The sequence below is a fragment of the Xiphophorus hellerii genome, chromosome 1 (assembly GCF_003331165.1).
Source record: "Xiphophorus hellerii strain 12219 chromosome 1, Xiphophorus_hellerii-4.1, whole genome shotgun sequence".
NCBI classification, from domain to species: Eukaryota; Metazoa; Chordata; class Actinopteri; order Cyprinodontiformes; family Poeciliidae; genus Xiphophorus; species Xiphophorus hellerii.
The window spans coordinates 23,006,731-23,033,327 of NC_045672.1; the positions used below are offsets into that span (position 1 = coordinate 23,006,731).

Sequence of the window (26,597 nt, forward strand, 5' to 3'; positions counted from 1 at the left end):
ACCCACTAAGCTTCAAGGCTGGTGGCTTCAAATGACTCTCTCCTGGGTTATCTAGCAACTCTTTGGTTACCTAGCAATGGACTGTTGAGTAACTTGGTCAGCAGCACTTTAAAGTTCAGTCACCGTGCTTCATAACTGCTTAAAAATAGAAAACGATGGTGTAAAAGTGAGAACCGTGGATGAAACCGGAGAGATCACACCACCAGTTTGGCAGTATGTTTAAAACAAAACACCTAATCAATAGTTATGTATCAATGAAAAAAAAGTGTAGCTTCCAGCCTAATGATTAAAAAAGTAGTCTATAAAATATACTAGTGGAACTTTTAGTGGCATTCTGTTGTCAAAGTTCAATGTAATTATTACGTGTGAAAACTGAAAAACTGCTAAAACCTGCTTTTGTTATTCACTGTATAAATATAGTTAAAAAGAGAAAAAAACGTGAGAAAGTATCTACGTAAGATGGATATTTTTCACCTTATGTAGATAATTTAGCAGTTTAGTCACAAAAAAAACTGCAAATTTATCTCTTCTATAGCAACAGCTATAATTAAAAAGTGTAAAACAGCTGAAATTACAAACAAGGCTGGATGAAAATGTTAGGAATGTAAATAAACTTGAGTAATAATAGAAATATGTTTGGCATTATGCAATTGTCCGCAGTTAATCTTTATCACATGATGAATTTAAAATGTTATTTTCCTGCACTTGCTTTTCTTTGCAGCCATTCTACTTTCTAGAAGCTGTTTTAGCTCATGTGTCTTTAACTTATTCATAATTTAAGGCGTTCTCTTCTCTGGTCATTTCATGCCGACCCCACAAGTAGAAACGAAAATAAATAAAAAAAACATTTTTAAAAGCAGAATTCAAAGCAGTTTGTGGTATTCAGCTTTATGTTTAAAGTATAAACAGGTCCCTATATTTAGTCATCTTTTTCAATTCCAACAATTGACTTGTAGATTTTTTCCTTTGTATTATAAAACACACACAACTCAAACAATTAAAAGTACATAAAATGTCATGTTTATTTAGTTTAACTCATATTTCACTTAGCATCGTAAATCTGTTTTCCAATAGAAAGCATTCTATACAGCTTCAGGCAGGAAATGTCTCACTCTTTACACCTTTTCTGTCTCGTTTGATAAACAGAAGGGAAGAGGCGTGTTGGGGTCACGCTAGCACGCTGTGGTAGTCTGGTGGATACATGGTTATATTTAGTGCAGTTATTGCATTACAAAGCAACCATCCCAAAAAACAAAGTAGTGCAATTTTTTTTTTTCTACTCACAAAAGAGGAAGTCCAGATGGTCTAAGGCGTTTAGAGTTTTTCAATGTTAGGCTTCATATTGCATACAGAATAAGACAGAAAATTAAATCAGAACCCTTGTAAAAATTGTGCTTCAAAATTGAAAAACCTCAACTGCTTTTATCAGTTGCTAAATTGGTCCGCTTCAAAAAACATACTCCGCCAAAATATAATAACAGTAGCTAATTGTTGAGCTAAGACATGCAGGACTCACTCATTTTGTCACAGCCTTCATCTGGGACTTTGTTTTTTTTTTCTGTGGAGTGATTTTAAAAGTGCAACCAGCAAATATTGTAGTAAAATCTCCTCATGTTGAGGCATTTGGAGAGGGAAACAAAATTTTCAGGGGTTTGTAACTGTAGCGAGGAGTGAGTAGCCCCAAAGACAAGACTATCATCACTACAAGACGACGAGGAGAGTCAGAACTAATGCATTACTGAAATACTTAACCGTAAAAAGAAACAATCAGAAATTCATGCAACACTTGCATAGATTTTTTTCTTTTTTAAACCATGCTGATTTTTTTTTCTCTTTTAAATATACAGAACACTAAATAAATACCTCTGACACGTGGAAGCAGAAAACGAGTAAACACTGACCCTGTGTAGGAACAGAGATGGGTCATCGCTCGTCAGTGTCACGTCAAACTAGTCGTTGGCTTGTGGACTGGAAACGGCGCGTTAGGAAGGCCAGGACTGCCAAAATATGTGACTATTTGTGTCTGATCTGTGGTGAAATGTTTGCATGTAAACAAACAATTGTTGACATAAAATTTTCACACAAGAACAATGTGAATAGAACATTTACCAATGCACAAACATATTTATAGCCTTAATTAAAAAAGTCAATTTTTTTTGTCCCTCCTGGCTTTCCATACAGCATCAAACATGTGACTTTTTACTGTTTAAGTGTTGCTTGTGTGTTAGGTACATAATAAATTATGTCCAATGTGAAAACATTAACATGCAAGCATTACAAAAAAACCCCAAAAAACAAAGTAGATATTTTTTGGCTTTTCTGGCTTTCCATACAGTAATATTTATATGGAAGGCAGGTAGGGCCACAAACATTTTTTTTGTCATTGATGCATTGCTTCTATGTTTCCACATATAAACAATGCAACAAACAGAGTGTATGGCATGCAGTTCCACTCAAAAAGTCACAGGTTTTTGACTCTCCCGGCCTTCCACACAAGAACGGACAGACACGGCATCATGGGTGCTACGAGTCTTTTCAAAGCCTGACGAGTTTGTAACGTGGAGTTGAGGACTTGACACCTGAGGATCCGCCTTGGTAAAAACCAGCCTTTTAAAACTGCGGAATTCACAGAAATGACGCCATGTTTTCCACAGAGGGTGCGATCTGTGCGGGAAGTGTGGATGCTACAATCAGTTAGCGTGCTACAATCGAATTACGTTGCGATTGGTCAGGTCAGAGAAACCAGGTGGTGCTGGAGGTGCAAAAGGCATGCGAGCTTACATTCGGTGAAGCATTGATTTCAAGAGGAGCTGCAGCTGGGCAGCAGCATGTGCTTGACATATGTGAATGAATTGATGTAAACAAACATTTTGGCAAATAATTTGTCCCCTGGAATACTCTGAACATTCCCTTCCTTGGTTGTATTTACATTCTGTTTGCCCATTTTTAGATTAATAGAGGTGTCAGTGATTGTGCAACAGCAAAGACAAGGGATGTCCAGAACGTACTGCACTGTTGGTGACATATGAGGTGATACGTGTACAAATGGATGGCAAGAAATATCTGAACATAGCCACAAAAATCAGACAAAGAAAGTAGCAATGAAACAAAACCAGGTGGCCATTCAGTATATACATTGTATTCAAATGCATTACAATTAACCCTAAATGGATAAAACACGGGACATTCCTACATTAGTTTATTCCATAAAGATCATTCACTTCCTGTACTGCCGTAATGTGCAAATCGTCTTGAAATAATTATACATGCAATAGTAAAGATAGTTAAAAGTCTTAGGAATTTTAAGGCCAGTATATGCGACATCCTACAATAGAGAAACCTTTAGGCAAAGCAGCTAACGTCTGAGTCTGCATTCAGCTGGTAGCCTGAAACCTTTCTGTTGCAGAGGTGGATAGCCCTGATGAATTTAACTGGAACTGTTTGACCCCGGAGAGACGAGCGTTCATCTCGATTTACAGAAAATAAGAGCCTGGAGGAATAAGAACTAGATTACCGATTCACAATAACTGACTGTAAAGTAAAGAGTTGGACTTTTGATCCGTTGTTTTTTTTTTTTTTTTTTAAATAATGTGTTTGGATCTGTGCATCAGCCGGGGGGCTCAGAGAGGAGGGGAGCCGTGTTGGCGGCCTGGAGGCCAGAAGGGGGCGCTGGTCCTAGTAGTTGTCTCGGGGCCAGGGCCGGCTGCGCTGGCGGTTGTTCCTCTGGTTGTGACCTTGCTGGGCTTCGCGCTGGAGCAGCCTGTCCTGTGATTCGTGCCCGTTGGCGCTGTGGTCGCTGCCTGGATGCCCTCGGTGGGAGGGGTACCTGTCCCTATATGAGCAGCCATGACAGGGGGAGGCGCAACCATCCTCTTCCTCCTCTTCCTCTTCTTCCTCCTCTTCATCCTCCTCGACCCCCGTGTGGCATGGGCTTCCTCTGCGGCCACGGGACAGCGAGTCGCTGGCCTCATCAGATGGCATGAGACTGTCCTGCTCCAGCGGAGAGTGGGCTTCCTCACCAGCTTCCTCCTCCTCCTCTTCCTCGCCCTCCAAGCCCACTGCGTCCTGCGGCTGTGTCTGGTTCTTGTTCTGCAGAATTGAGACGGTCATGAAGGAAACTAGGAGGAAAGAGACTAAAGAAAACACAAACACTTTTAAAACTGCAGTATGTAACGTTTATTAAAAAAAAATATGTTTTTTTTAGGTATTTGTTGAAACTGTCACCAGGTCATGACAGTATAATATGAGACAGGTCATTTTTGAAAACAAAAAAGAAATGCAAAAACAACCTATCAGAGCCAGGAGTGTCTTAGCGTTGTCAATCAACTCGTGCGGCGGAGAAGCAACTTACCATTACAGGAAAACCATTATTGGTGTCGATCCTAATGCTAATTAGCCTTAGCATTAATGGCAAGCTCTGCTAACAGGTAGCAGAGAGCAAGGGGAGGGTGTGAGCAGCGTGTACACAAACATGATGGACAGTGCTAAGGCCCTTCTCCTGGCTCTGATTGGTTGTTTCTGACAGACCACTGTATGTCTTCAGTTAGCACTAGGAGAAGCCAAAGGAGCTTGATTTTTTCCACAAATTACGTGTCTCATCCATACTGTCATACAATAGTGACAGTTTTAATAAATACATTATATATATATATATATATATATATTGTTTTGTTTTGTTTTACATAAAAGTTACACATTGCATCTTGAAAGCAGCTCACAGGAATAGTTCCGATGTTTTTGGAGTAAGCTTAAGTTTGGGTTATCAATCTTAGTTCTCTAACCTGCAGCAGACGCTGCGTTGTAGCACAGTGGATTGGTAGAAAAGTAAACAAATCTTCAAGCAAACATTTAATCTGATGGATCCTGGCACCACCACTCTCCTTCACTCCCCCTTTTCCAGATTTTTGTTCTTAAAAACAACTCCAACTAAAAAATGAGAAGAGCTGTGTGATGGGATAACGGCTATATTTGTAGCTGTTCCAGACTTTCACAAGAAGTTGCTGGTAAATTTGCTTCCAGTTTCTGAGCCGAATATGTCTTATTATACAAAGTAATGTTGACTGATGTTTTTGCAGGTTGTAAAAGCTGATGTGCCTTTCAAGGTCTCACTGCTTTATTTCCTATAAACGCATCATGTATGTAGTTGTTTGCATGTTGTTCATTTGTTTTAACATTATTTACATGAAACAAAGAAGCTGTAGATGTAAAAAAAATTATTTCAAAATTCCAGGTTTTAAAGTTTTTGCAAATGTTGCCACGGATCTTGTTTTTTTATTTTTTTATTTACTCACAATCATCTTAGTTCATGAACAAATACGATGGTGGAGCAATGGCCTTAACCAGCATTTCATTGACTTAATAAGGTGATTAGAAAAACAGCAACAAACCTGCAGTCTTTTATAAAAACATAGTTTATTATATCTGCTATTGTTGTGTGCCATGAAAAATGAATATCTTAAGTTTTTAGCTGTTTTAATTTGCAATAATCAGCTAAGGCACTGGATCCATCTGACTAGCAGTTTGCATTTTACTGGTTTTCTAAAAGATCAGTGTAATTCTGGCATCTTTCTACAACAAGAAAGGGGACCTATACAGATAACTGCACAGAATCTTACTTCAAAATATAAAATAAAAGTAAAATAAAAACTTGAACAAACCCTTTAAGACTCAGACATCAGATAGAAGACAGGAATGTAAAACACTGGATGTGAAAAGGAATCTGAAGAAGTCAATCCTACAGGATAAGAACTGCTTCTAATTTTAGCCTGGTGTATGATTCCTTTATGTATTTATCAGGTCATAGGTCATGCAAGCACCGAACTCAATCGCATCACTGACTTGAAAATAGATGAATAAACTTTTGTTCAAACGTCTTCAAATCAGTTACAGTTAGAAACAAAAGTCTTACTGTCATTCAGATTGGGAACCTTGTGAATTATTGTCCACCTCCTAATTTCAACAAATCTGCAGAGGCCAATGTTTGCATGACTCACAATAATCACATTAATGAGAAATATGATTGATAAAAATAAAGCAAAGTTATGCTTTAACACCAATCTCACATGCCAAAATGTCCCTTTGAAGGAGTTGCATTTTGCTGCAGTTGTTTCTCCTCTCCAGACCCAAAACTGAGGAGATGCAGACAAACATCCGCCATGCTGGAATGTTTAATGTTCGATTAAACATCTTTTCTGAACAATAAGGCTGTATTATTAGGAACAATGACTAAAAAAATCAAGCTAAAATTTACTACAATACTTTCAGTTTAAATAAAATGATCAGCCATCATAACTCTACATCCCCTTGGAGACTGAAGTGTTATGACTTTGCAAGATGTAGCCTTTATTAAAGCTGCCAGTACAATATATTGTATTGGCCACAGTCAGATTTAACCATTTCAGGTTTTATATTTGTACTTTCAGTCAAATAACTCGATAACTTCTGCTATGAATTCAAATTGAAGCCATGAAAACAAACTATCACGGCATTGTTTTCATTATTTCGCTTGAAATTTTAATCAATTTACCACAATTTTAATTAAATGCATTCACCTTCATTAAACAAAAAGAACAACTGGATAGTTCATTAGCTCTTCTACCAGATTATTCTTTCATAAATAATCCTGACAAACAAAAACAAATATTTCTTTCAATTCCTAAACATTCAAGCAAGACAGAACTTACTGACGTATTATTGACTAAAAAGAATCCAAGTTTCCACAAACTCTTGCAGAAAAGAGGATATTTAATCAGTCATTTCATATTTGTTTTATCAAATGACGTTGATAGAGATGAGAGAGAACTGAAAGATTTAAAAACTGAACATCCTAGTTTTTAGAAAGCTTCCTACAAACCTATATGGTGGCAGTTCTTGGCAGAAAGAGTTTGACTTCAGTTCTCAGCAGTAAGCAGGTGATTCCAGCTCCCCATTGACTACACATGCATATAAACAATACTAAAACATATTCAGGGCACATCTAACGCATAAGTTATATATATTTTTATGGGATTTGTATGCCCACCCTCTCGAATGCCTCCCTGGGCAACTGCCACAATGGCCAGGAAATTGTTAAATATTCTTTTTCATTTAAAAACATGCTTCCTTATATAAAGCTATAATAAAAATTAACTGTTATATCAAGTTGTTCTTCTATTTTTTTTTTTTGTTTGCAATAAAATAAAGTAACTGACTGAAAATCCTCCAGCAGTAAGTCTATATTTTTATGTTTTTGAGAGACGTTGAGACCTGGTCAGTTTTTTTGAGTTTCTCTTTTAGCAGTGAACATTTCCATGAAATGGTAAATAATAAATGACTGAAAAAAAGAAATAAAAACAAAAACATGCAGCTCAAATTTAGATTTGCATTGGATTTTGTTAAAATGTCCAATATGACCAACTAAAAAAGACAGCAAAAAACAAACTAGTTAAAAGGTTTTATTATCTCAAGTACTTGTTGTAATCATAAACACTAAAATTTCATAAAATACGTAACTATATACTAAGTTAAGCTGTTTGTACAGTACGTATGCAATGAATTAATCTTCTATTTTGACTGGAGGATTGTTTAAATTTAGTAGATAAGTAAACAGTAGTAAGAAACCTGCATAATTTAAAATGGCATAGTTTTAAATGCTGTCACTGAGTGGTAAAATAGTTCATTAATCTGGTAACAAGCTGTTTTTCTACTCCTTATTAACACATTTTCATGCAGAATTAAGTGTTCAAAACAAAATCTGGTGATGTAAAATATAAGATTTGACTAAATTAATAGCGATTCTACCAAATTTCTTTATCCGACAAAATTGGAAAGTGGTGAAAGTTGGAACCAACATGTTGCCGTAGATTGAAAGAAATAAACCTGAGGTGCTCAAAGCTGGACAAGCTGCAACATTAGGCAGATTTTACTAAACATCTATTTTAGAAAGCTAAGGAAATTAAATTAAAATGTACGTATTTTCAGATTTTAGAACAAAGTGAATCATCTAACTTTTATAAAGTGATAGTGAGGGAGTGCTTTCCATAAATATAAAAGAAAGACAGGCAGCAAACTTAAAAATATTAAGTTACTTTTAAAGCTTTTTGTCCATTGGAGGCCTTCAGTTGTAGACATTTTATGCAAATATTGCATAAATATAATATAGCAGAACTCCTAAAATAACCACCCTGTATTATCACCTTTTAAATGAAAAAAGTAAACTTATTTGATTTCACTGAAACCAAAGTTGAAGAGCCGAAGAGCAACGTGTTGCGTTAAACATTGATCACTTTTCTTTTAATATTCACTGTGAGCAGGAAGAGCATTCACAACGCATGCTTGAAAAGGATAAAAACGCTGCAGAAAAAATGAAATGATGGGGAAATCATGTTGTTTTTATCTCAATTATGACTTAGAAATGGGGCTTCACTACATTATGAATTCACCCTAGAAGCCGGTAAAACAGGAATTCACCTAAAACCATAAATTAAAGAACAAAATACATGGCGCGGTTAAAAAGAAACAAGCAAACAAAAACCATTTCTGGCGAGATCTGAGTGAATAAAGCATGGTTCATTCACTGCCTCAGCCGCTGTGTTGTGTTCAGGTGTCAGGAGGTGTGTAAAAGGAAGAAGGAGGAGGAGGGGTGCACATACATAACATATAAACCCCACTACTCACCCCATTGTGTAAGCGATCATTCAATTAATCCCTGTGTTTCAGAAAACTGCAAAAGTGTTAAGCAGGGATGAGCGAGAGGACAGACAGGACAACTTGAGACAAATCAAAACACATGAGTGAGTCTGAGATGGCAACAAAAACACTCGGTAACATTCAGCTTCACAAGAGTCTTTAGCCAAGACTGAAAGGTGTGGATTTGGGCTGGTGGGCCTACCTGTAGACTGGAGATGGCAGAGGGCGGGGTCATCAGGCTCTGCTCCAGTAGCGGGTTCAGAGGGGTGTTTCCTGGCAGGTGAGTGGCGCGCCAGTAGACCTCCAGGTATTCGGCCAAATGCTCACAAGCATCCTCTAGCTGGTTCTCATCCAAAATGACATCAAACATATCCTGAAATAAAACACGTAACACTGTCTTTAACCCTTTACGACCCGAGTTTAAAATGCCCGCCTGGATATTTTTGCTTATTTTAATAGACCCTTTTCACAGTGACGTCAGACAATGGCCGCCATAACTCAAAACTGGGTATCTTTACTTCCGGTGTGATTTTGCCTTGGGAACCAAGCTGAAAACTTCCCGCATTCTCATAATCTTAAGGATATAATAAAAGGTAAGTTTAATAATAACAGCATTTAAGTGTTAGATAGCTGTTACTAATCATTGTAAATTCACCATTCTCTATCTGTGTATAAAATAAACAGCCTCCGATCGGAGAGTAAACCACCTAGCAGCAGCTTTAGCCACATTTAGGAAAAATATACTCTCTGTCAGCGCTGTAACGTTTAGAGGTTCACTTTCTGTGTTTTATAAAACAGTGTTTACGTGCTAGATAACCGTTATAAGTCATTGTCAATTTACCATTCTCCAACTGTATTCAAAGGAACCAGCCTCTGATCATGAGTAAACCAGCTAGCAGCAGCTTTAGCCACAGTTAGGAAAGATATACACGGCCGCCTGTCAGCGCTGTAACGTTAGAGGTTCACTTTTTTATTACTTTTTTATAAGTTTAGAAAAAACAAGACAAAAGCCACAAATAACAGTTGGGCTTGACGACATTTCTGTTTTTCCAGCAACAAAATGCGCATCTCCATGCACTGTTCATGTTTCTGTCACTGCTAACTGTCACAGAGTCTCTCCCAAAGACGCAAAGAAGGAATAAAAATAAATACACAAGAAAATATTAATGTGCAATGATTTGGATAAATAACTTTAATCTGATTACTGGATTTGAAATACGAACTCGTTAGATTATTCGTTACCGAAAAAGTGGTCCGATTAAAGGCATTACAAAGCAGCGGCGGCACCGGACATCTCTGCTTATAACAAACAAATCCCTATTTTATGGGATGAGTGGCAACTCCAGTCTATAATTTAATAATCTGATCAAGATTAGAGCCTAAAACGTTATAGTTCAAAAACAGTAAAAAGTTCTGGTTAAGGAACAGTTATGTCACGTAGTTAGCTAGCTAACAAAATTCACTAATGCTAAGCTAACGGTTACGCAAAACAAAAATACCTACCTTCATAGTCAAACAGGTATTGTTCGGTGAAGAATTTGTAGCCTTTGTCTAATTTAGATTTTTTTGTCAGAGAGAACTGGTTTGCAAATCGTGATATATCTTCAAATCTTATTTTAGGCAAATGTTTTAGAGACTGTGTAAACTCCATGCTCCGGTGATCTGTCTGATCAACATATGCTGTCAGATTTATACCTCTCTCTCTCTCTCTCTCTCTCTCTCTCTCTCTCTCTCTCTCTCTCTCTCTCTCTCTCTCTCTCTCTCTCTCTCTCTCTCTCTCTCTCTCTCTCTCTCTCTCTCTCTATATATATATATATATATATATATATATGACATATATATATATATGAAATAGACAACTTTATCATTACTTACTATGTACACCGGAACTAAGGATACACAGCTTCGAGCCAAAACGGAAGTTGTGTGACGTCATGTGAAAAGGGTCTATTGTACGCAGTTCTTTAAATGTCTTGTGAGTAAATATATTTGCCCACTTATCCATAACAACTGGAACTTTCAATATCTAGCAGTTATTTTCGCAATTTACCGTCTGCTAAAAGAGAATTTCACTCCCTTCTACGGCGGGGGTGAAATTACCGTAATAACCCGATCTTTTTGTAGTTAATATAAAAACAGGAAGTGCTGATGGATTTGCACAATAGAGTAACAATGCTGGTCAGAATCTGGGCAAAAATCTACTTGAATTGGTCCAGACTGTTTATTTTCTAAATTACAACGGTCACAAGCACAGAGTGCTTTTAAATACCTAGATGAGGTGCTAGTCTGTTAGGTCTCAGAGGTTTCTCCTGACTTCCTGGTCCTCACTGGATAAATAACTTAATACATTTCTACTTTATGGACTTGAATCTTAGATGGTCGGCTCTATCTTTACTTTTGGTTTGAGTTTATCTTCCATGTATATATTGATATTAAAACTGGTGCAAAATAGGTAATTAAGACATAGAAATTCAAGACTCAAATGAGTATCTTCCTTAAACAATACGATCTGTCAGTTGCAGATCAACTGACAGATCTGCAACTGGAATATTAATCTATATTGACTAAAACAGAGATAAATATAGATTAATACATAATTGTTAGTAGTGATTAAATTTGCAAATTATGGATAAAAAGCTCCAGACTTTGACCACTCACCGGGGGGCACTGAGAGAGTTTGTCTGCAGCCATCATCTGCACATTCAGGTGTTTGCTCTGAGACTTCCCCCTGGACTTGACCAGCCTCTGCAGCACCTGAGAGACGAAACAGAAACCCTGTGAGGAACCTGAGAGGACGAGGCAGCCTGAAGACAATGACGAAGAGCAGAACGAACCTTTGGTGAGGAAACTTTCACGTAGACAATGATGGGAGCGAGGGAAGTTTTAGCGAGCTGTGCGGGGTGGTTGATGGTGTCAGCATCCAGAACCACCAGCTGCAGGGTTTTGGCGAGCTCAAATATTCTCTCAATCTCACTCTGAACCTCCGCTGCACAGATGAGACACATTTGGCGTATACTTACGTCATAACTGAAGCAAAAAGGCTTTTTGTGCTGATGTTTGCTCTGTTACCGAGACTGGAGCGGGTGTTGGATCTCTCCATGATGGGTCTTTTGTTCAGGACGGATCTCTTTGCTAAGGACAGGTCGGCAGTTACACGGGTGATGGAGATCCTGTAAATTCAGTTAATATAAATAAACATACAAAAGGATTTGGGACTCAAAACCCTGTGAGAAATGTTACTGACCTTCCTTCAAATCTGTGTTTCAGAAAGTCAAACAGAGCTTTCTGCATCATGTCTGTCACCTAGAGGAAAGGACAAAAAACATACACTGACAGAAGAAGAATTGTATATTTCAAAACTGACTTTACAACTTTCTAGTTAATCCACTAGGTTTTCATTTAAAGTGGACCTATTTAGAAAATGTTATGTTTTTCATTTGGGTTTCTACTGCTTCTAAAAACAACACAAGTACTTCAGAATACATTATTTGGTAGAAAGTTAATGTTTTTTGGAGTCTGGGAAATGAGCTGTTTTAAAAACCTCCATATTGTTGAATCTCAAACAATGGGTTACCTAGCAACCCCAGCCCGTTACCTAGCAACCCAAGCGAAGCTTCAGCATGTTTGGTCAGCTGGTTTTACCGCTGAAAAGACAAATGTTTTGTTGTTGACAAAACCAACAAAACCACTTGTTGCATTCCTGTTGGTTGTGCAGGAGGCTCTACTTCTGCTTTTCAAAGATGTACGGTTGTATACATAAGCATCTGTATGCAGCCTTGTTCATGTGCGAGTGTAAACTTTGAGTTAGGGGGCGTGGCCAGAAGCAGCTTATTTGGATTTAAAGTGACAAGACACCCTAAAACAGCTCATTCTGAAAATTTGATGCACATGTTTTGTATAGGCCACAGACCTATCCTAAAATGTTCAAAGAATAATAGGTGGCTTGTAAAATTTCTTGGTGTCTTAGAGTGTGACACCAAGTCTAACAAGGATCACAAAGCTTTTTGAAGAAAAACTGGCCAGCAGAAAAACGACTTGTTGCATTCTTGTTGATTGTGTAGGAGGCTCTACTTCTGCTTTTCAAAGATGTAAGGCTGTATATGCTCTCTTTGACTTATAGATCCTCCATCATCCCTAATCAAGGTTTCCCTCAGAGAACTTGCTAAGCCCAGTGGTTGGGCACTAGGGCATCCAGCGGCCTGTTGTGTTTTTGAGTTAAAAAATGTTTAAAGTTGACAGGAAATTTGAAAATATCACTTGATAATCAGATACTATTGAAAGATTGGAAGATTTACACCTGAACACCAACTATAAAGTCTTAAAAAATGCAAACATTTAAAAAAGACTTAAATAAATAAGCAATGCTTAGCCTGGTGGGGGCACAGGTAAAGCCTGGTGGCCCACCAGACTTTACCATATCTTCTCTTCTCCTATTTATTTCCTTCAAGTCACAGAAAAACTTCCTCCTAAACTCGACTGGTGATTTTTGCTTCCAGGATCTGTTTGCTCTCTTCAGGACCAAAGTACTAAATTCTGCCTAGCAACAATTCCAACCAATAGAATGAAAGCTCTTGGCTCTGTCTTGGGTTGCACTTGTTTTACAATATATGACAGCAAACTTACCAGATTTTAACTTTGTAGTTTACTGATTGCCAACAGATACATACATTGTACTAATTTAAAACAATACGTCTGAAACTTTGGTACATTATTTTTATTTGCAAGCAGAAAGGACAGTAGTGAGCAAGCAGGATTAACCTGCAATGGGAAGACAAAGCAGAACGATGCCAACAGGAAAAGAGAAAATCAGTGTGTTAAATTAAATCAAATTGCAAAACACTAATATTTGAAGGAAATTTGATACTGAAAATAAGGACTCCCTCTCTTAGATTCAAATTGTATTCTCAAAAGAAAGAAGATTTTCTTCACATTCCACACATCGGCATCTATTTAAATCAAGAACTATCTGTTATTTTTTGTTTTTTGTTGAAGAAAAAACAGATTTTAGGGGTAAAATAAAGAGAGACTGACCTCATAGCCCTTCAGTGATGGTCCCACCAGGACCACCGGCCTCATAGAGGGCACCACGTCATAGGGAGGGACATGTTCCTGCCAGAAATGGAGGAGCAACGAGAACAGATTTATTTATTGTTACAGGACAAATAAAATAAAAAATCTCCTTTTTCACTCGCACAGTCTCAGGTTCGGAAGAGGCCATTATTTTATAGTCTTTCAAAGTTAAACCCAACAATGTTAAATCCAGGTATTGTATAATCACTGTGCACAATTCAACTCTTCTTTGTCACTGAAAAGAGCCAAGACATACCTGTTTTTGCTTCTGTTTAGCTTGTGATAACAGAAACATAACATTAAATGACAGTAAACCAGAAGTGGCAGCAGAAACTGTGTTCGTGTCTCAGTGAAATAAGATGGGGCTGTAGTACTTACATTCACCTGCAGATGGCGGTGTGGTCCTCCAGCTTCCAGACACCATGTCCCCTAAACTTGAGGAGTTGCCTCCTGTTTTCCTGCAACAGCAGCAACATGCTGGCTCATAGCTCTCATTTTATTAAACAAAATCATGTTGGAAGTACAAAAGCAAACATGTGATGACCTCTGACCTTTGTTTCTGCTCCTGTTTGAGCCTCATGGCCTCCAGTCGCAGAGGGCTGGGGATGAAGGCGATGTCCGCTCCTTCTTTCACTAACCGCCCGATCCACCAGTCATTGTTGTACTTCTGTTAGAGCCAGGAGGTCAAGGGTCAAATCAATCCATGGAGAGGGTTCATCAGCTTTAGCAGAGGGTCATAACTCACTTCTTTGATGTGCAGGAAGTCTTTGGCATCAAAATTAACTGCAGCTCCTTGGACAGGACAGTCCTCATCCAGAGCTCCGCAGTAACTCACATTTGTCTTTACGGCAAACGCTACAGGTTTGGACTGTGGAGCAAAAAAACCGACAAGAATATTCATCAGTGATGGGAAATGCTGAACAGTTGGGCTTAATTATTCTAAAGCTGTTAAATACTTTGCTTCCCTGCTTAAACATCAAAATTAAACTTTAAAAATTATGTAAAATTATGCTTACGTACTCACAAAAGTATTTAAAAACTGTAAGGTGAAAATTGGGAAAGCAGATTACTAAAACTAAAGTAAAATTCATGCCTATATACCTTTAGGTCTCTGTGCACACGGTGTTTTAAGTTAATAATTCATTAATATTGATGAAAAAGTACTAGTTTCACTGGCAGATTATTTAATTTCTAACAGGACATGTCTGCCAATGGAACACATATTTTTTTCATCAATATTAAGGAATTTTTGATTTAAAAGAAGCTCCTGCTTCTCTGTCAAAAATGTCTCCTAAGTTAGTTTTGTCTTATTTCAAGTGTGCTAAGATATTTGCACTAGACAAAAAAAAGCTGGTAAGATTTTGTGTTTTTTCACTGAAGTCAACTCAAAGTACTTTACATGACCATAAAACATCAAACAAAAATATTACATTGCACTACTATTGTTAAGGAAAATCATAAAAATTTGGAATCCAAAATAAAAGTAATCATGTTTCTTAAAAGTTTTCATGTTAATTTAAAATAACAGCGTTTCATTATTTTTGAAGTTTTCTGGAAGTTTCTTCCAGATTTGTGGTGCATAAAAACTGAATGCTGCTTCTCCATGTTTGGTTAGCTTGATCCAAAACACCTGAGAGGTCTGGATAGTTGATACAATGACAAAACATCTTTTAATGTATTTTGATGCTAAGCCGTTCGGTGATTTATAAACTAACAAAAGTATTTTAAAGTCTATTGCAGGAGACTTCCTGTCCTCCTAGAGGCTAAAAAACAGAGAAAAAAAATGCAAAAAATCCTGCAGGCTAAAGACGTAACTCTGCATGGTCAGAATATCAACACAATTCCTGAAATGATGGGTTTTTGTTTTGTTTTTTAAAACTAAAATGATTAGCGTCGCTCTTTGTAAGCTGTGTGGAGGCGGCCCTGGTGTCAAACCTTAGCTCTGTCGAGCTGCTGCTGTGCCTGGCGTTCGGCTTCACGCCGATACGCCTCGCGGTCCTCCTCGGCTGACAGGTCTGAATCCGACGGTCTACTGGTATACGAATCAGCCGACCCCTGTCAGGACACAATCACATCGAGATTAATTAATTTTGCACATCCTCTGCTAAAACCTCTGAGGAGCAAAACTGGGAGCAGAAACACAGACCTGCTGTTTTTGCTGCTCTCATCTGTGTTGTCTTCTGCAGACTGTCTGCATGCAGGTGAGCATGTAAATATGTGTGTGCATTCATGACCGAATTCATGTGGGGATCTATGAAACAATGCACTGCTCTCCCACACCAGCTATCTTATGACAGACCAAATATAGCACAAAGGAAGCAATGCTTCCTCTTCTCTCCCGCTTGGCCCTAATCCATTCCAACATCCCCCTCAATGCAGCACATACATCCTTTATTCCCCTGTTTATCCTCCAGAGACTTCTTCTCATTAGAGAAATACACACTGGTTATCATTTTTCAATGTAAGCAGTTTCAGAACACGTCCCAGGAATGGCTAGCACGTTAAGCTGAAAACAAAAGATAGAGTGCTAGCAGAGACGCTTGCAGATTTGTTTTTCAGTAACTTTATAGTCATTACATGTTTTAGAAGATACATTTTAATCTCAGAGAAGCATGAGTTAAAACATAAAGTAGTTTTCTAACAATAATTTTATTTATTAAGCAAAAGAAGCAATTCTCACCCAGTAATTGTAAGTAATTGTCATCTTTCGAATGTTTTTTTTTCTAAAGTGGGTTGTCGTTTTCAAAAACACATTCAGAAATGTTGATGTTTGTTTAAAAATGTTTCCATCCACAAAGGAAACACAGAAAACATCTGATTTTTACCTGTAAGTGATGCTAAACATGAAGCATGCACATTAAGCCTCCATATGAGGTTAGAAGCAAACACAAGAAAACAAGAATTGGCGAACAGTGTAGTGGGGTCTTCTGTAGAGCTGCTGCAGTACCATCACAAACATATAACCCACCATTTTTGCTGTTATGCATGATGTGTGTAACACAGTTTGAGCTATAAGCTGGGTTAGCGGTTGGGCTAATATGTCGGGTAAATACATGAGAGAAATTTTGACTGGAATTTGTTTTGGAAAAATAAAAAACTTTCATGTTTGGATAAGTTTGATTTCCCACATGATTTTGGAGAGCTGGCTTCCGTTTCACAAGCAATACATAGGTGTGATTAGTGCCAGACATGTAGAATTAAGAAACCATTTAAGTAGGACCTGTCTGACAACAAGAAGTAGGCTAACAAATCTTAAAAAAGAGGCAGAACTTACAATGACCCAAAGAGATTTAAGACCAAATGAGAATAAACGTAATTGACGTCTATCAGTCTGGGAAAGGCTGCACAACCAAATCACAGTGAGATCACACTTGGTTCAGCTTAGGTCTTTATTCAGCAATAAGGAATATAGACAGGAGAAAAATGGATTGACAAAACTGGAACTTTTTGAAGGCATGTATCCTGTTAAATCTGTTGTAAGATTAACAGCACAGTCATACACAGGAGTGGGAGTGTGATGGTTCGGGCCAACTAGTATTTTCTGACAATAAGCAAATTTTTAGGAGGTATTTACTTCCTTTTAACAAGTTAATATGGACAGTTTTGTTTCCTCTACAAAATAAATCCTAACCCGAGTACGACATTTTGTATTCACTGATGTCAGTGCGTCAAAAAAGCAGGAACAGAAAAATCTGGAAGGAGGTAAATGCTTTTTCAGAGTCCTGAATGTGAGAGTCCTGAATCTGTCAGTGAGAAGAACTGCCACAGCAAAACCAAAATGAAATCAGCCCAGAACAAACTAAGAATATCACAGAAAGCCGGTAAAAAAACAATGTTCTTGGAAAGAAAAGGCACATTTTTATAGGGCTGAAACAATCGTGATTAATGGATTACTGAAATGATCGTCAACTAATTTAGTAATTGATTACTCAGTAACTGGAGTACACAGACTTACAAGAGAACTTAGTCATTTAAGGCAAGAGACTGTTTATTAACAGTTCTTCCTTATTCTTCCTTAAAAAAGGAAGTGAATTGCTTTTTTCCATCTTTTAACATATTTCTAATATTTGATTTAAGAAAAAGGTGTCAAAATAATCGATAACTAAAATAATCGTTAGCTGCAGCCCTACACACCTGAACAGTGTGGTACTATATTCACTGAGAGTAAAGGCTCAGTGCTGGTCATCCATCTTGCCAACATGGATCCTCTAGAGGTCCAATTAACCAACATCTGCAAAGACGTCCCAAACAAAAACCAGAACCACCAACAACCTTCGCTTGGAACCCAAAACGAAGCGTTATTGACAGCAGCTCTGCGAGCGAACACCTCTCCTCGTTTCTTTTTTTTGGTCTGGCGTCTATGTTAGATAACTCGATGTGATTTCTAGCACTCTGCGAGGCACCACTGCACCAGAGCCGGAGCAGCGCTGACAGAGAGGAAAGGAGGGTGAGCAGGAGAACGGAGAGGGAGAGAAAGATAAGAGCAACGTATAAAGATACACCGAGAGGACGGGAGGGCTCGAGTAACGGGAGAGAAGAGGGGCTAGAGGGAAGAAGAGCGGAGGAAACCTCCAGGGAAAGGATGAGATGCGAAAGGACAAACAAGAAAATGAAAATATGAGACGGAGATATGAGAAAAAGTTGCATATATGGCTGATTAGGAGCACGGCACTAGAGCCTGATGAAGACATGAATGTGAAATTTCTGACTGTAGCGGCGTCCCTGTCTTCACTGGGAACGTTCACAAACCCTCACAGACATGAAAGCAGAATAAATGTGGCGGTGGGCGCAGAGTAGAGGCGTTACATTTAAGGTTTTTTACAGAACAGGAGGTGATTGCTGCTTGGAGATGACAAAGGAAACCTCTCCAGCCTGCTCTTTGGCCTCCTGGCCACTTGTTTAATGCAAACACACTAAAAAACGCTTTACCATAGTAGCAGGACATGAAAACTTGGCCTATCTAGGAGAAGCTTCACTGCATTGCAGACTGTAACAACGAAAGCAACATCTTCATTTTTGTTTTTTATTTTTATTTTTTTAGGATGTCTTGTTTTATTCCTGCTAACATCTCTGTCTGCAGGCTAAATTTAACTCTGCTCCTTCCTCCTCTGCCTCTGTGATTATTCTTCACGCGCTGCAACACTGATGTCCCCCACTCTGCAGGGTGGGGGCCAAGTGAGAAAAAAAAAAAGTGTGTCACCCAGCTAGTTGGGCCCAGAGAGGGCCAAATCATCCAGCAGTCCAGCCAGCGGCTCCTCAACGAAGGAGTTCAACGCTAACCACATTAGGGTTTTTACAGAAATCTTAGTTTATTCTCTTTATCTCATTAAAATTACAGTGTTTACACAAACAGCTGAAGAAAATCACTTAACAGAGTTCACAGAGACAACGAGAGCGAACCCAGCTAGCTGTTTGCTTAAGTTTTATTCTTAATCAACAGCAGGTCTTAAGCTTGCTCTAAAAACCGACTCTGGATCGTCGGCTTACTGCTGACAGATTTCAGTTTGTGGCTGAATCATCTGGTCATACCAAAGCCATGTATGATGTTACACAGGGTTCTGTATTTGGAGTTATTCTGTTACTTCACTGCAAAAACACAAAATATTACCAAGGCTTTTTTGGTCCAGTTTCTGGTGCAAATGTCTCAGTACACTTGCAATAAGACAAAACTAACTTAAAAGAGACTTTTCAGTAAGAAATAAGTGAATAAGTCAAGACATGATGACATAATATGGGGCAAATGTCTTTGTTTCACTGGCAGATTATTTCTTTTTCATTAATATTAGAAAATTATTCATTAAAAGAAGCTCCTGTTTGTTGATGAAAAGTTCCTTGGTAGTTAGTTTTGTCTTATTTCAAGTGTAGCAACGCATTTGCACTGAAACTAGGCCACAAATACTTTTGTGATTTTGCAGTGTCTGTATGCATTTCCCCAGATAAATACTAGAAAACATGTACAGGTAAAGCTCCAATTAGGGCTGGGCGTTTTCCCATACCATTTATCTTGATATTCTTATCATCATAAGAATTATGATTTGTTGCTGTCACACTAAATTCAAATTAATCACCTTTAAACCCCCACCAAACTGTCCTTATTGTCAGGATTGATATTTTTAGTAATTTCTACACTGTCAGTTCAATGAGAGCATAAATAAATACCAATAAACCCAAAAATAAATGAAGCACATTACAAATGGGAATGTTTTTCAAGAGCATTTTTTGTGTTTGTGGGGCTAAAATTGCTGTGACACAGTCACAGTCATCATACACTTACCTAAAAAAGAAGTAACTAATAGATCTTCATCGCATTTATCGTTATCATAAACGTACCGCAAAATATCCTGATGAAACTTTAACTCCAGCCCTAGTTTCACTGTTTTGATGATTTGTCTGTAAACCAAGAGGAAACAAATCTGCTTATGAAGCTATAAGCTTTTCTTAGATATTTACTTTTACCTTTATGAACAAAGCAGCTTGATACATTTGACTGCCAGCCAATAATAAAGAAGAGAAGAGCACAGCAAATAACGTTTCCCTGAATTTCTCCTCTTGTGAGACAACAAAAGCTATTTCTACATCTTCAATAAGTTATTTTAACTTATGTTTTACAATAATGACTGAAAAACAGATTGCATTTCTAATTTAAAAAATAACAATTCTTATTTTAAAATGTCTTCCCTCCAACTTTCTGAAATCCCCCAGTTGCATAAGTAACAGCATCTTTCCATCCTCATTCAACTTCAGCTGAACTGTCTTAGAGCAGCAAAAATCTACATTTTTTTCACCAAGTAGTTTCTGCATAAATCTGCTGTAGTATGTTGGCTCAGAAAGAATTATTTAGTCCTTATTTATTCAAAATGTAAACTATCCTTAGATCTAAGCGACGGTGTGTGGACGTGACTAACTGGTGAAATGTACAAGACGTATTCCTGTCTGTAAATCATTTAATACAATTTTATGTAAGGATTTAAAAAAAAAATAAACTCAATATTTATTCACTGTATTGAGGGCATGTTAGATCTTGGTCCCCAGTAACAGTGCCTAAGTGTTGCTTTTTAAGCAATAATATATAAAAATGCATGTTTTTTAAAGAATAAATAGCATTCCACCAATTTCTGTCTTCATTTTTGCAGCATTTACTATTTATTCTCCAGCAAATCCACATTCCTATGTGTTTTCTGGAAATGCTCAGAAAGACCCATATATACTGTAAATATGCTCTACTGGTACAAAATGCAACACAAATATCACAACAGTGACCCAATAAAGACATTACTTCATCAGTGCAGACGCAGCATCTGCACCGACGAAGGTTCACTCACCTCAGCATGCTAGATGTTCACACTCAGCTCAGAAGTCTGGTCTATTTTTTTGTTTGAATCAATAATATTTTTGTTATAGTTTCAACCAATAATATTTGAACCACTTGGGAAGCTGTAGAGAGCATTTAACTTCATTGAACGTTAACCAAGGCATGAGAAAACAATAATGTTTTTATTCTTTTCTCTAGTTTTTTAAAGTAAAACTCCCACAAATAGTAAAATACGGATGTAAATAAATACTATACCAGATCATCCGCCAGGTTTGTTCCAGTATGTTGTAGCAAGAAGGACAATATTTCTGTATTATTTTGAACACTACGCCATTTTAAAATTAATTTTCATTTAATTTCCATTTGGGATTAATACAGTATTTTTGAATTTTAATTTTGTCACCGTTTCTGCTGGACAGTTTTGTTTTCTATTGAAACACAGCATTCATGACTCTCATATTTGGTCTCACATTACAGTCAGACTTTTTATATAATTAAACCAAAAACAAAGTAGCACATAATTTTGTGGTGGAAAGAAAGTGATGCGTGTTTTTTTTAAAAAATGTTTTAGATTGCATCAGATTTGGATGCCTGAATCTGAAATCTTTGCTTATTTCTCTTTGCAAGCTCCCTCAAACTGTCAGATTAAACAGAGAGTATCTGTAAATAGCAATGTTAGATTCTTGCCACAGATTCTCATTTGGATTTAGTCTGGACTTTGACTAGGCCACTTAAACAAATGAATATGTTTTGATCTGTAGAGTTAATTTCCAGCTGGAATGCTAGCAAGCTTTTTTTTTTTTCTGGAACCTTCCTGTATTTATCTCTATCCATCTTCCTGTAACTGTGACCAGCTTCCCTGTCCTCATCCCCACAGCATTATGCTGCCACCACCACATTCCAATGTGTGGATTAGTTTTCTGAAGCTCTGCTGTGCCCTTAACATTTTCAGATGATGAAGGCAGCTGATTGCGTGAGTTATTATTAATTTAGGAGTGCCAGAGTAAAGGAGGCTGAATACAAATACATGCCATGCTTTTCGGATTTTTATTCAGAAAACAATTGTTGTTAATTTGTCACTCAAAATCAAAAATCAGACTTAAAAACCACAGTAAAAAACACAAACGCTCAAACATCTGCTGCATGATCAAATGACTTAAAAGCTACAAAATTAGCCTCTATTTCTGCAGGCTGGTCAAAATCAAGTGAAACAACCACAATCAGGTTTGTAACCCCCAAAATCCCAAACCAAACATTCATCCCCCCAAAAAATTAGCCATCAGCTTCTGTGTTAACAATCCACTGGACTCGAAAGCACCATGCAATAAATCATTCTGTTAATATCAGCCGCGCTGCATGTAAAATCGATCAACCAAAGGCTGCAAGAGCCTGTGCAGAGCGCATGCAGCCGGACTGCAACCAGAAAGTAAAACAGGTGCAGGGAAGGAGGAAACAAAAGCCCCGCTGAAGGAGGGGAGGGAGACCAGGTGATGGAAGACAACACGGGAATCTTTGACAGGAATACTTCATACTTACTCAGCTAATGATGATGCTGCTGCTGCTGCCGGTCCCTCCCTCTCTATACACTACCTGCTGGATGCAGACGGACTGCGCTGTGTCCCGCTCCCTAAAAAGGGACGACCTGCACTGGTGTTGCAGAAACTGGCAACACCTTCTTTTCTATTCTTACCCCACATCCTCACATCACAACACAACAACCAACGCAGCATTTGCGTCACTTGATAAAACCCACCTCCTCAAATTTACATCACTCTCATTTATTATTCCGTGATTCCGAGTGAACGTGCGGCGGCCGAGAGAAGAATCAGCTGAAACTGCTCTTGCTATCGATGCCTCCCTTAAGATTTCTCCTCCTGCTCATGTCCTACATCTAACACATGTATCCATACAGTATCCTGCTGCAGAAATGAGTCATACTCCGCTGCTCCTCCATAGTCACACCCCACCCCTATCACAAGCAAGAAACTATCTGCTCTGTGTGTGAATGTTACTCTCTCTGTGTGAAAGCCTTTGTCAGTGGGAGCAGAAGGTGGTGGTGTGTGTGCGCGTGTGTGTGGAAGTAAGAGAATGATTGGGAAGACACTGGAGGAGCTTGTCTGAACACTGAACCCACACATCAGCATCACATCGGCCTTCACCATGAATATTTGAAGCTGTACGACATTCCCTGGAAATCTGGAGGTTTTCATTAAGCTCCCACTCAAATCGGGATAACTAATGTCTCTGCTGAAGGAAACGCCCGCTCAGCACTTTTCCTATTCTGCTTCACTGTTACACTGCTCCACATTACCTATAACATATAACAATAATAATATTAATAATAGCACTGCCTTATATGAAACTGATGTATATTTTTAATCAATCAATCAAATTTTATTTGTATAGCACATTTCATCAGCGTGGCATTTCAAAGTCCTTTACATCATAAGAAACACAAAAACACAAAGTCATGCAACATAGAATCAACAATCAAAACATTACATTAAATCAAGTGCCATCATTAAATTCGGAATTGATTACGTTTCAAATACAACTCTAAACAGGTTGGTTTTTAGTTGTGATTTAAAGGAAGTCAGTGTTTCAGCTGTTTCACAGTTTTCTGGAAGTTTGTTCCAGATTTGTGGTGCATAGAAGCAGAATGCTGCTTCTCCTCGTTTAAACGTTTCTTACATTCTCAGAAGAAAATGTGAGCATTTTGAATCTTAAGGCAGGTGTTAGTGCATCATAAAGTCAAAAGTTCTTGCAAACCAAGACTAGTAACATTTTAAAAAGCCGTTATTAAAAAAATGTTAGTTATTCTTTACCTGATCAACATGATCTAAGGAAGCAATATCTAAGTAAAACAAAGTAGTCCAATTTTTGTTTTAAAGGAAAGCAATATAAATGTTGAGGCAAAACCTGAAAACGAGTTGTGCCTCATTAAAAGAAATATATTGTTTGGATGGACACTTGTAAATAATTTTGCATAAAATTAGCAAATTAAAAAATAAAAAAAATAAAAAAGAAATATACTGAGTTTGCACATTCAAAAATTGAGTTTGTATTTGGTCATGATTAATTAATTTAAATGCAGATTTGGATTCATTAAAGTCAAAATAAATGTGGTCAGACTTACTGAGGAAAATACAAAAACAGTGTTTACTAAAAGATCGATATTTTCTGTTGTGCCTAACTTTTTTTAATCTCTTATATTTCTGTCCTAGTTAAAGATAAAATAGTCACCATGTCTGTAAATCGTCTTTGCTGGGGGACAAATTTGTCCTCTTCTTGAATTGCAGTTGGGGGCCATAGAAAATCAACACTGAGGCCACAAACAGCCTCCGGGCCGCACTTTGGAAAACCCTGCGTTAACGGGTACCACTTCATAACGATTCTGGATGTCATGAAAAACTTTCAAATGAACATAAATTTCTTAACAAGCTGATGCGGATCCTTCTTGTAATCTCTTACTGTGGATATATGAATAATTCTCCAGGCTTTCTGAACACATTTCCAAGTTTTATTTGAAATATGAAACTGCTTTTTCAGTCCTGTTGTGTTCCTACACACAAAAGCATAATGTGACGTGAGCTTAAAAATGAGCAAAATGAGACGTTTCAGGGCTTAAAAAACTCTTCACACAGTCTCTGAAAGTCATGTTTGTGTAAAACGAGAAAAAAAGACCTGAATAAAACCATCACTTAGAAATGGGCTTTCTGGGACTGGACTGATTCATCGAACAACCCAAGCCTGTTTGGGTTTAATATTTAACTGAACAGAACTTGGATTAAGCATTAAACCAGGACAAAAGCAGGTGGAATACCGAATATATTTTATGTTTCTTTTGACTGTATCTGGATCATGTAATGTTTTTCTCCCTATCTTTTAGGTTCATAAATTAAAATTGGGAATAGATAAACCGGATGAAGTTGGATGAAATGAGCAGGGTGAAGCAGCTCCTTCTATGCTTCTATAGATCTGGTGGTGGAGACATTAATGGCAGATTGTGTCAACAGATCTGTTCCTCCATACACACACCCTCCGAAAATAAAAAATTCATAACACAACAGTTTATGAATGTTTCAGACCAACTAAACAGCTGAATTCACCAAACTTTCGTGGACAACGGCGGCAGATTGAATACACAAACAACATTTCAAAGATTGGAATATATTTTATGATATAAACTTGTGATAAAACTCTTGAAAAATTATCTCTGACGTGTCTGTTGTGTTCCACCAAACTTGACAGTTAAACTCTGCTTATATTTTTATTTTATTTCATAGAGATTTTAGAGTAAATGGGACTGAATATATTTGTACATCATACTTTTCATAGTTTTATTTGTTAAACATTTTTCTTTCATCTCAAAATTATGCACTGCTTTGTTTTTGTAAATAGAATGAACTTCAGTAGAATACACAAAGGTTTCTGGTTTTAATGTGAATTTTTTTTTTTATTAAGAGAGGATTGAAGAATATGAAAATATCTTAAATGTTTTGACTGCAAGGACTAAAACAACAATATATATTTTTAGAAGATACCAATGAGAACATAATTCCTAGTTGTCTCTACATTCAGAGATTTTTAACAGCACTACTGCTGGGAAATTTTAAATAGTTAGGATCATTGCTAGGAAAAAACAAGAGCCCTGGTCTGAAAAAGGACCGAAGTCTGACAGAAATGAGCTGCGACTGAAGGAAGAAGTTAAAAGAAACTAAATGCAACAGATCACTTTTTGAGTAAATTGCTTGTTAAGTCTCAATAGACCAAGAAAAGTAAAACAAAAAGAATATTTGAGCTCCCAATACTCTTTCAGAGTCCAGTTTTCTTATTAAAATACCCTCCGGCAGAAGACTATTTCCTGCATTAGCCACTAGTTTCTTTCACTGAATGCAACTTGTCCTCTTTCACACATTCAGGAAAGTAGGCTGTGATGATTTAGGTTGCACTTTGTCTGCACAGCCCCCCGGTAAACGACTGGACTCCAATATCAAATCTTTGATGGACTCTAAAAGCAGTTTAATTTGTTTAAAAAGGTCAGATCAAGTCAAATGCTTCTTCTAATCCTGGAGTGTCAAACTCATTTTTGGTTTGGGCCAAATCAAAATCATGAATGCTCTTAATGGGCCGGTTGAGCCGAATGGATCGATAAAACCTGTTAAAATATCAATGAATTCTTAAAATTAAATATTATTGAACATCTTTTCAGGCCCTCCAGGATTTTGTGACTCTTTTAATGATTTTTTGCTATAAAAATCGAACAAATTTGGAAATATTTACAATATTTGTGGTTATTTATAACGGTAAATGTGATTTTTATTACTCGTTGTGTAGATCATGGACTATAATCTGACATCAATTAAGATTGAGGCAGCTGTTTAATACAAGTAAGAAAGTTTTGACAATTTTTGAGAAAAATCTGCAGTAAACTTAAAATTAGCGCAAAAAAAGTGCAGAGGTTTATTGATTTTTTGTGAATTTCCACGACATTTCTCTAGAAACTGGGGGGGACTGATTGATACAATTTGGCAGTAAACAGATAAAA

At 37.4% G+C, this 26,597-nt stretch overlaps 1 protein-coding gene across 2 annotated transcripts in view; it reads right to left on the bottom strand.

Annotated features, from left to right (window-relative positions):
* Positions 1–997: 997 nt before the first annotated feature.
* The window catches only part of cacnb3a (calcium channel, voltage-dependent, beta 3a), a 28,569-nt gene continuing 2,969 nt past the window's right edge, over positions 998–26,597 (bottom strand). The window contains exons 3-15 of one of the 2 annotated variants that reach the window (XM_032573093.1): positions 15,673–15,792; positions 14,483–14,605; positions 14,289–14,404; positions 14,116–14,195; positions 13,994–14,013; positions 13,699–13,776; positions 11,912–11,970; positions 11,737–11,837; positions 11,502–11,653; positions 11,326–11,421; positions 8,870–9,040; positions 8,656–8,701; positions 3,978–4,089 (exon numbers count right to left, since the gene is read on the bottom strand). In XM_032573093.1, the coding sequence (XP_032428984.1) occupies positions 8,672–8,701; positions 8,870–9,040; positions 11,326–11,421; positions 11,502–11,653; positions 11,737–11,837; positions 11,912–11,970; positions 13,699–13,776; positions 13,994–14,013; positions 14,116–14,195; positions 14,289–14,404; positions 14,483–14,605; positions 15,673–15,792 (1,146 nt within the window). In that variant the 3' untranslated portion in view covers positions 3,978–4,089; positions 8,656–8,671. Of the gene's footprint in view, positions 4,090–8,655; positions 8,702–8,869; positions 9,041–11,325; positions 11,422–11,501; positions 11,654–11,736; positions 11,838–11,911; positions 11,971–13,698; positions 13,777–13,993; positions 14,014–14,115; positions 14,196–14,288; positions 14,405–14,482; positions 14,606–15,672; positions 15,793–26,597 lie in introns of both variants that reach the window. The other variant, XM_032573016.1, reaches the window with a different exon arrangement.